Genomic DNA, 11,060 nt, shown 5'->3' on the forward strand with positions numbered 1-11,060 from the left:
GAAACCCTGTTGTTTGAAGAAGGACATCTCTGATGTCCTGGTAAGGAAAGCCTCATCTTGGAAATAGACCCAGCAGAGACAAAAAAAACTGAGAAAAGGGAATAGCATTTTTACAGGAGACAGGATGAAAAGTCAATATAGCCATGAGAATCAGTAGGTTTATAAAAAAAAAACATGTTAGTAGACAGAGATGGAGACAGATCGAGAAAAGGGAAAGAGGTGTCAGAATGGACCAAGTGAATTTCAGAGCAGGTGGAAGTTGGAGGCAAAGTTGAAATAGACGAGCTCAGCATGAGTGCATGAAGCAGCACAAATGCAGTCATCAATGTAGCACAGGAAGAGTTGGGGAGTATCACCAGGGAAGGCTTGGAACAAGGGCTGTTCCACATCACCAACAAAAAGGTAAGCATAGCTGGGGCCCATGACTGCCCCTTGAATCTGGAGAAAATGGGAGAAGCCAAAAGAGAAATAGGAACAGTTCTGCCTGACCATGTCACTAAGCTCTCTATCTCCTTCCAGTACTTCAACTCACCATTATTTGAGATAAAGCCCCCTACAGTGGGATTAGGGAAGGGAGCTGAGGCAAAGGAACACCAGTGATGAGAATAATGGTGGCAGAGGTGTTGCTGTGTATTCTTACTAATTGTAGTGTGTCAATCAGAACGTCAAAGATCTGTTTGCAGAAGGAGGCATTAACTGAAGTTTGGTGATGAGTTTGCTTGGAATGATAGTATTGAAGACACCACTGTAGACAATAGACAATAGGTGCAGAAGTAGACCATTCGGCTCCTTGAGCCTGCACCACCATTTTGAGATCATGGCTGATCAATTACCATCAATACCCGGTACCTGCCTTGTCCCCATATCCCTTGATTCCCCCTATCCATAAGATATCTATCTAGATCCTTCTTGAAAGCATCCAGAGAACTGGCCTCCACTACCTTCCGAGGCAGTGCATTCCAGACCCCCACAACTCTCTGGGAGAAGAAGTTTTTCCTTAACTCTGTCCTAAATGACCTACCCCTTATTCTCAAACCATGCCCTCTGGTACTGGACTCTCCCAGCATCTGGAACATATTTCCTGCCTCTATCTTGTCCAATCCCTTAATAATCTTATATGTTTCAATCAGATCCCCTCTCAATCTCCTTAATTCCAGCATGTACAATCCCAGTCTCTCTAACCTCTCTGCTTAAGACAGTCCAGACATCCCAGGAATTAACCTCGTGAATCTACGCTGCACTTCCTCTACAGCCAGGATGTCCTTCCTTAACCCTGGAGACCAAAACTGTACACAATACTCCAGGTGTGGTCTCACCAGGGCTCTGTACAAATGCAAGAGGATTTCCTTGCTCTTGTACTCAATTCCCTTTGTAATAAAGGCCGACATTCCATTAGCCTTCCTCACTGCCTGCTGCACTTGCTCATTCACCTTCAGTGACTGATGAACAAGGACTCCGAGATCTCTTTGTATTTCTCCCTTACCCAACCCTACACCAATCAGATAATAATCTGCCTTCCTGTTCTTACTCCCAAAGTGGATAACCTCACACTTATTCACATTAAACGCCATCTGCCAAGTATCTGCCCACTCATCCAGCCTATCCAAGTCACCCTGAATTCTCCTAACATCCTCATCACATGTCACACTGCCACCCAGCTTAGTATCATCAGCAAATTTTCTGATGTTATTTTCTATGCCTTCATCCAAATCGTTAACGTAAATGGTAAACAGCTGTGGTCCCAATACCGAGCCCTGTGGCACCCCACTAGTCACCACCTGCCATTCCGAGAAACACCCATTCACCGTTACTCTTTGCTTTCTATCTGCCAACCAGTTTTCTATCCATGTCAATGCCTTCCCCCCGATGCCCTGAGCTTTGATTTTACCCACCAATCTTCTATGTGGGACCTTATCAAATGCCTTCTGAAAATCGAGGTACACTACATCCACTGGATCTCCCCCGTCTAACTTCCTGGTTACATCCTCGAAAAACTCCAACAGATTAGTCAAGCATGATTTACCCTTGGTAAATCCATGCTGGCTCGGCCCAATCCTATCACTGCTATCTAGATATGCCACTATTTCATCCTTAATAATGGACTCTAGCATCTTCCCCACCACCGATGTCAGGCTGACAGGTCGATAGTTCTCTGTTTTCTCCCTCCCTCCTTTCTTAAAAAGTGGGATAACATTAGCCATTCTCCAATCCTCAGGAACTGATCCTGAATCTAAGGAACATTGGAAAATGATTACCAATGCATCCGCAATTTCCAGGGCCACCTCCTTTAGTACCCTAGGGTGCAGACCATCTGGACCTGGGGATTTGTCAGCCTTCAGTCCCATCAGTCTTCTCATCACCGTTTCCTTCCGAATGTCAATCTGTTTCATTTCCTCTGTTACCCTATGTCCTTGGCCCATCCATACATCTGGGAGATTGCTTGTGTCTTCCTTAGTGAAAACAGATCTAAAGTACTCATTAAATTCTTCTGCCATTTCTCTGTTTCCCATAACAATTTCACCCAATTCATTCTTCAAGGGCCCAACATTGTTCTTAACTATCTTCTTTCTCTTCACATACCTAAAAAAGCTTTTGCTATCTTCCTTAATATTCCTGGCCAGCTTGCGTTCGTACCTCATTTTTTCTCCCCGTATTGTCTTTTTAGTTAAGTTCTGTTGTTCCTTAAAAACTTCCCAATCATCTGTCCTCCCACTCACCTTAGCTCTGTCATATTTCCTTTTTTTTAAATGCTATGCAATCTCTGACTTCCTTTGTCAACCACTGTGGCCCCTTTCCCCCCTTTGAATCCTTCCTTCTCTGGGGGATGAACTGATTTTGCACCTTGTGCATTATTCCCAAGAATACCTGCCATTGCTGTTCCACTGTCTTTTCTGCTAGGCTATCCATCCAGTCAACTTTGGCCAGCTCCTCCCTCATGGCTCCATAGTTTCCCCTGTTCATCTGCAACACTGACACCTCTGATCTGCCCTTATCCTTCTCAAATTGCAGATAAAAGCTTATCATATTATGATCACTACCTCCTAATGGCTCCTTTACTGCAAGATCGCTTATCAAATCCTGTTCATTACATAACACTAAATCCAGAATAGCCTTGTCCCTGGTCGGCTCTCGTACAAGCTGTTCCAAGAATGCATCCCGTAGGCACTCTACAAACTCCCTATCTTGGGGTCCAGCACCAACCTGATTCTCCCAGTTCACCTGCATGTTGAAATCCCCCATAACTACTGCAACATTACCTTTGCCACACGCCAATGTTAACTCCCTATTCAACTTGCACCCAAAATCCATGCTGTTTGGTGGCCTGTAGACAACACCCATTTGGGTCCTTTTGCCCTTACTGTTCCTCAGTTCTATCCACACAGACTCTACTTCTCCTGACCCTATGTCCCCCCTTGCAAAGGACTGAATCTCATTCCTCACCAACAGGGCCACCCCACCCCCTCTGCCCACATTTCTGTCCCTACGATAGCACGTATACCCTTGTACATTCATTTCCCAGATCTGATCTCCCTGCAGCCATGTCTCCGTTATCCCAACAACATCATAGTTACCCATTTGCACCTGGGCTTCAAGCTCATCTGCCTTATTTCTGACACTTCGTGCATTCAGATATAGAATTTTTAACCCATTTCTCCTCTCTCTGTTTGAATCGCTGCCTATTGTGCTTAACCCAGCTCCCCAAACTCCCATCGGGCTATACGCCCCTAGAATTTTGTTGTCCTTCCTAAATTTACTTATTCTTTCAACACATCTAACTCCATGTAGTCAATAAACAATGGCCACTTGTTAACTTAATCATCTTATGAAACTTAACAGGATATAAATTTAAGATTTGCACAGGCCCATCTCAAAGCTGTCTACCCCCTCCCTTCCCTGCCCATCCCTTCTCCCAGATTCTGCTCCACACAGTTTAGATGCATCCTCAATTCACATGTCCAAACGCTAGGATAGAAGTGAAAAAAAAAACACATTTTCAAACCAGGGGATCTGTCCTGGAAGACCAACTATTTGTTTAGCTATTTGGCTGATATTTGAAGAACAGGTCAATAAAAATGTTCTGAACTTTGCCAACGCATTTCACCAATAACTTCTGTAGAGAATTTGTATCTTCCAAGGTCATGCTAACATAACTGATAACTAATTAGGTACAACCCAGGTTATAATTTAATATGTGTGTGGAAACATGTAATAAAACAATGACCTCCATGGAAGTCTCTACGTCTTGGAAGTGGTGAAGCATAAGTTAACTAGATTGAATTCCTTGAATGATTTTCATGGTTTGGGAATGTTGACTCATAAGGACAGATTGAACAGGATTGATCCACATTTGGTAAAGTTAAGAATGAGAGGTAAGTGCATGTGAAATATATAAAATTTCTCTAGTGGATTTCTATAGAACTTGTTTTTTTTTCTTGGGATAAGCCAATTAAAATTGTGATGAGGCGAAAGTTCTTTATCCAGTGTGATGTAAATCTAGAATTACTTCAGAAGAGTCTAATGTTCAGCCATCAAAAATAATCAAGGCAAAGGTCAACGGATTTTTGCACTTGAAATAAACCCAAGAGAAAACTAGGGAGAATGGGATGGGCAAGAAAATGGAATTGAGGGAAAAGAGCAGCCATAATCTTGCTGTTTGTGCTTAATTATAGGTTCACTATCTTGGTATCTGTTTGAGCTGAATTTCTCACTCCAAGTACTTCCGTCACAAAAGGTTACCTATGTCTCAGCTCATGGCCTTAATCCATCTGCTTCTGGGATTGTTATTCAAGCTGTCTCACCCTCAGACTTAACTGGTCCAATGGTCTTCTAGTCATATCATATACCTTTGAATATTTAAATGCAGCCCAGTAAAAATTCCACCACTAATAAAGACTCACACTCATTCTTCTATTGATTTTAGTTTGCCACTAGTTATTATTAAAATGTACCTCTATTACTTCTAAAAGGTACAGTTCAGTTTCTCATACCTGTTAGCATGCCTCCAGTGACTGCTGTAACTCATACTCCTGCCACCTCTCAGGTATCACTTTGTGCTGTTTCACTTCCTTTGATCTCAAGCAAATATTTCCTATCCATGAATATGTACTGTAAGTGTTTCAACTACTCTGCTTTCTTCTCAAACATGACTTTCTCTATAGCATTTGAACAGGTAATATGGAGCATGAAACATCTCACAGTCGGAATTAATTTTAACTACTCCATCCATATGTAAACATTTATTATCACGTTGTAATCTAGTCCAACTGGTTTTCATTATTTTGTAGTATTAATCAGTTTATACTATTTAATTCTGGGAGAACAATGACATGGCACTGACAACTATTTATTCTTTTTCACACAGGGAAGTCTTCTGCTATATGGCACATATTTAGCTGGTTTAACTAGCAAAGTCAGCTCTCCCCCTGTAAACCAGACCATCACCATCATGGTGGGAGTTTACTTGGCCATGTTCACTACAGGAATAATCATTCCTGTTACCAGATTCTTGGATTCTTGGCCCAATCTAACCTATGGTATTACTGCAGGTGGAATATTTGTTTGTACCTCAGCCATCAACTGTCTCATCTTCATTCCACAGGTAAGGAAAAGTCAATAAAGAAGAAGCCAATGCATCTTGTCCCCAACAAATAAAGATTGACCACTGACAGGCTCCAGCTTCATTATCCAAGTAATTAATAGAGCTGAGTTTGCCGGGCTCTCAACTGTAAGTCTCAGACCCAACATATCTCTAAACTGTGAAGAGATTAGAAAAAAGGAGGCAATCACCTCCAGAGTCACTTCTGATCTCCTGTCTCAGCTTCTGAACTTACTGCCTATTGGTGATACCATTCACATAGAATTTGCATGCATGTGCATTCTAATGACAATCAATTTACTTCCTCATCACCCGCATGTTTTTTATAATCGCTTGGTGATATCAAACATCAAGTATTTAGTGAGTTACATTTTTCTCAACTGATTGAAGAAGACCAGAGGCATTACTTTCTTCCTCTCACAGTTATTGGGTGTTAGATGAGGGTTATTTGTTTCTATTCAGTGACCATTGAATTCTTGGAATTCATCATACCAGTTGTTATTGAGTATATTCAGCTGTGACTGGTGAATATTTTGGACACTAAGGAATGAAAGATTATAGGGCTCACGTGAGAGAGCACAATTATGTTTGAGGATTTTATTGAATGGTGGACAAGCTTCTTTCTTCCTTATGATCCCTGCTGTTAACTACATCCCTTCTCAAGACACTGAAAAAGCCAATGCAAGGTCTTTGCATTGAATCTTACTCAAAACTGAGGTTTGTGCTCCATCACAAGGTCTTTCCTAATTTTCAAGCATATCCTGCGCATTCAATGCAAATCTCTATCATTACAGAATGACATGATGCATGTGTTTTTCTTTCCCCTCTTCCATTTGTTTTGTACCTATGCTCATCATGGACTGTGAAGCACAAAGGTCCATTCCCTTACATAGAACATAGAAAAGCACAGGAACAAGCCCATTTGAATTAATCCCATCTGTCTGGACATGGTCCATATCCCTCTTTTCCCTGCCTATTCACATGCCTGTCTAAATGTCTAATAAATATTGATGTTATATCTGCTTCTACCACCAATCCTGCAGGCAAGTTCCAAGCACCTATCGCCATCTGTATAAACAAAATAATCTTACCTTGGCTACCTCCTTTAAGCTTTCTCCTCTCAAATTTCAAAGTTCAAACTACATTTATTATCAAAGCATGTATACTTCAGGTAATCCAGGCAACATCCCAGTGCACGTCTTCTACACTCTTACGATTAGATCTGCATAAAATACATGTACAATGGGCTAACCTAAGTTTTGTACACCTGCAAGATAACTTCCCAACTTTTATACACAATGACTTGTGTTGGGAAATCTGTAAATCAATACTCCTAAGAGACCTGCCATACATTATAGATATTTGTATTTGCATGATCTCCTGAAACGTATGACCTCACACTTGTCCAGGTTAAGTACTGTCTTCCATTTCCTATTTTACGTGATGCCCAACTCAAGCCATATTAATTTTAGGCTATGTTGCAGCACTATGAAGAGTGAGTCAGAATAACTTCCAGCAGTCAGCCAAATTCGTAATTTTGGAAGTTGCAATCTGCCCATCTTTCTGAATTGCAAAATGTACTAATATATATATATTTAAAGCTTTACAGCAATTAATAAAATAAGTTTGTCAGCACAAACCAAAAGTAGAATTCTCTGTTATGTGCACTATCTGCAGAAATCAATGCAACTATAATAATTTTTATATATGATTAACCATGCAACATCACAATTATCTATCTGATCATCAGCTCTTGCAGGTTTTTAAATAAAGCTGTGCACTGCCCCACATATTTGTTTTTGGCAACGTTTTATGCTCCCTTTTACTACGTGCATTACAACACTTCTTGTTTCATGTATTTAATAACAGATCTTTAAAAAATTGCAGACTCACCATGTGGAAATAGGCAAACGTGATAGTATCAAACTTCCTGGCTGGCTCCAGCTAATTCCCAGCTGCACTTCAAGTCTGAATTGGAATCCAGTAGTGGAGCTAAACCTTGCTGAGATTCCCCACAAACTATGTTGGAGAATGCTGTCTGATCCTATGCCAGATTAAAACTGGCGCAAGAACTGTTAGCTCATTGATTTCATTCAGGGTTGTAGGTTTCAAAAACAGAGTAAACTAAGTTTTTTAAATTAATGGCTTGCTTTCAATGATTCAGAAGTGTTTTAGTTTGTATTTCCTTTGAAAAATGTCAGCTCTTTGTTTTTAATGTAAGTGATTCTGAATGTCAGAGACCCTTTACAACCCAAATATCTTTTGACAAATGGTAAAAATAGAGATGGGGTTTTGCCAGGAATCAAAGGTTCCCAGAAGACTTTAGTCTACGTGGCATGTTCGGGCCTGCTCCAGAGCACTCCATTATTTTATTCAAACCCTGCTGCTCTTCAAGGTCTTACTGCCTAAACCCCATAACAAGCAGCACTAGCCTTTCAGATTCGGCTGAGATGAGTTCAGTAAAGTGTCCATAGGTCGCGGGCCCATGGGGCACAAGTTGTTTGGGTTATTTTTACTGCAGAAAGAGAATCTCGATCTTAACAGTTGCTATTAGCTTTAGAAGATGCTCAGTGCTGTGGCAGCTTTATCTATCTGTGCTGTTCTAGGCAGGCTTATTGGCACAGAACTGGTGCATTGACATCACATTACCTTTTCACTGACCAGCTAAGTGCACGCAGAGAGCTTCACAGTGTACCACAAAATGATTTATTTCAGATGATGATCAGAACATCAGTTTGTCCGTTGTGTGTAACATTATATTTTTGATAAGCTAAAGGTAATATGCATGATCCTTAAATGAACACAATTGTGTAATTACAAATAGCAATATATTTTAATATTAAAGGAACAAAGAACAGTTCATACTTTCAGTCACAGTATAGTATCAGGCAAATGATTATCTGGAACTTACTGCCACATCAACTGGATGAGTAAATTATAATTGATGAATTAGAGTTGGAGAAAAGCTTAAAAGATAGCGATGTAAAATTGAGTAACTGTTTATATTTAAGTATCAGTGCAAGCATTTTACAGGAGTTTTCTTGAACAAAATTTGACACAGATCTCCACAAATGTTTGGTCAAAGAGGTATCTTTTAAGAAATACAGTATATTAATGGAAACAGAGAGATAGTGAAGCAGCGTGATCCAGACAGAAAATTCCAGACCTTGGGGCCTTGGCAGCAGAAGACACCATTACCACTGCTGCTGTAAATAAATTTGGGGCTCATTTAGAAGGTAGAAATGGTAAAATGAAAATATTTATGAGGGGTGTTAAAAAGAGGCAAGATCAATGTAATTTTGAAAGTAACAAGAATTTTCAAATCAAGTTCTTTGGGAGCCATGTAGGTAATGAGTGAATAGCCCAAGTGTACTTGGGCATATTTGTATCATGGGGAGTAGAATTTTGGTTGATCTTAAATTTAGAGAGGGGAGAATGAGGGGGAACTTACAGTGGGGAAAATGAGGGGCATGAGGGAGAATTTACAGAGGGAAGAATGAGGTTCATGAGGGGGATTTTACAGAGGGGAGAATGAGCGATATGAGGGAGAATTTACAGAGAGAAGAATGAGGGATGTGAGGGAAAATTTACAGAGGGGAGAATGAGGGATATAATCTGAAAATTCTGCTGATACTCAGCAAGTCAGACACCATCTGTGGGAGAAATTTTAGGTAAACTCTCGGAAGAAATGTGAAGAGGGAAGCTGGCGAAGAACACCATTGAGATCTGGAAGTGACAAAAACATAATAATTTCAGCAGTAGACGAGTTGAGAGAAGGAGAAGGTTGGACCATGTTGCAAGCAAGATGGGACAAACCTTAAGCATTATAAAAACCAAAGATGTATTGGACCACTTTCTGTAATATATTTCCTTGGAGATATCCAAGATGCAAACTTAACATTGCTTTCCAGAATGTAATGATAAACATTTTAGCTAAGGATCCTGTTTATTGAATGAATTAAATGAAATCCTGGTTTATGGTTTTCTCTAGAAAAGATAGCAATCAAATATGTTTTTTTTCTACATGGGCAAAATATGGCACTGTGGACCAAATCTGAGTTTATTGCTCTTACAGGAATTGAACGTGCCCATGATTTTGGCATTCTAATATTGTTTCCACTCGCGATGCGCACTTCATAATGAATGCATCATTAGCTATTTTTGACAGCTTCATTGGTAAATTTCTAAGAAATGCAGTCAATACAAATTGATTATCTGAACTCTCTTAACAGGTCAGACAGTGGAAGAAATTTGATGAAGAATTAAACCATACGCCTAATCAAATGTCGAAATATTTCAATAGTCCCAGCAAGACTTTTCGTTCCATGTACAGCGATGAGCAGATCTATCACCTGCTTGGAGAGAATAATTCCATGAAACGTCTTCTCACTGAGGTGGTGGGGTTTAAAACTGTATAATCCAGATGTTGTCACTTGTTAATATATTAATGAGAGTTGTTCAAGACAGTCCAATGTACCCAAGTAACAGCTGTCCAGCACTGGAGGTGACCTTTATTCATGTGCTAATGTTTGAAGGTTATTCACATTGATTGCAAGCTAATTTAAGAGCTAAATTTGGTCTCAGCAACCAAGCAGTTCCAGATCAGCTGAGTACCCCAGGGAGGCAACTGGAACAAGGCTTAGCGAATACTGGATAGTACAGGAAATCCAAAATTACACTCAGAAATTAAAGGGATGACTTATGATAATGACAAATACTTTTTCCTGAAAATTTATCTGCATGTAAGTCACCAAGACAATTGACAACAGAGCATTGTTTTAAAAAACTGCCTGCAAACAAACACAGTCTTGGTTAAAATGGTTATCAAAACACACAAAAAAGAAGAAAATAGATAACTTTAGGACATAGAATGCTTCTTCTCCAAACTGTAGACATATCAAAGTTTAAAGTAAATCTATTATCAAAGTACATATATGTTACCATATACAACCCTGAGATTCACTCTCTTGAGGACATACTCAATAAATCTAGTAACCATAATAAAAATCAACATAAAGCTGTACTCAACAGGGTGGACAACCAATGTGCAAAATACAACAAACTGTGCAAATTCGAGAAGAAAATAAGAAATAATAATAATAAATAAGCAAAAAATAACCAGATCATGAGATGAAGAGTCCTTGAAAGTGAGTCATAGGTTGTGGGAACAGTTCAGTGATGGGGCAAGTGTAGTTATCCCCTGTGGTTGAGGGGTAATAGCTGTTCCTGAACTTGTGGTGTGAGTCCTGAGGCTCCTGTTGGCAGCAGCGAGAGTAGAGCACGACCTGGATGGTGGGGGTCCACGGTGAAGGATGCTACTTTCCTATGACAGCTCTCCAGGTGGATGTACTCAGTGGTGGGGAGGGCTTTACCCGTGATGGCCTGGGCAGTATCTACTGCTCTATATCTGACACTGCATTCTTTCACTATTGCTTAGTTCAGTGGTTGCAAATGACAGGGTAAT

The 11,060-nt window shown here is 40.2% G+C and overlaps 1 protein-coding gene and 1 long non-coding RNA gene across 3 annotated transcripts in view; one reads left to right on the forward strand and one right to left on the reverse strand.

Annotated features, from left to right (window-relative positions):
* The window catches only part of gpr156 (G protein-coupled receptor 156), an 83,550-nt gene that overhangs the window by 67,636 nt on the left and 4,854 nt on the right, over window positions 1-11,060 (forward strand). For both annotated transcript variants that reach the window (XM_073045341.1, XM_073045343.1), the window contains 2 exons: window positions 5,363-5,599; window positions 9,829-9,990. In XM_073045341.1, coding sequence (XP_072901442.1) covers window positions 5,363-5,599; window positions 9,829-9,990 — 399 coding nt within the window. The remainder of the gene's footprint in view (window positions 1-5,362; window positions 5,600-9,828; window positions 9,991-11,060) is intronic.
* The window catches only part of LOC140727687 (uncharacterized), a 76,118-nt gene that overhangs the window by 53,933 nt on the left and 11,125 nt on the right, over window positions 1-11,060 (reverse strand). The window lies entirely within an intron of this gene.

The sequence above is a fragment of the Hemitrygon akajei genome, chromosome 5 (genome assembly GCF_048418815.1).
Source record: "Hemitrygon akajei chromosome 5, sHemAka1.3, whole genome shotgun sequence".
NCBI classification, from domain to species: domain Eukaryota; kingdom Metazoa; phylum Chordata; class Chondrichthyes; order Myliobatiformes; family Dasyatidae; genus Hemitrygon; species Hemitrygon akajei.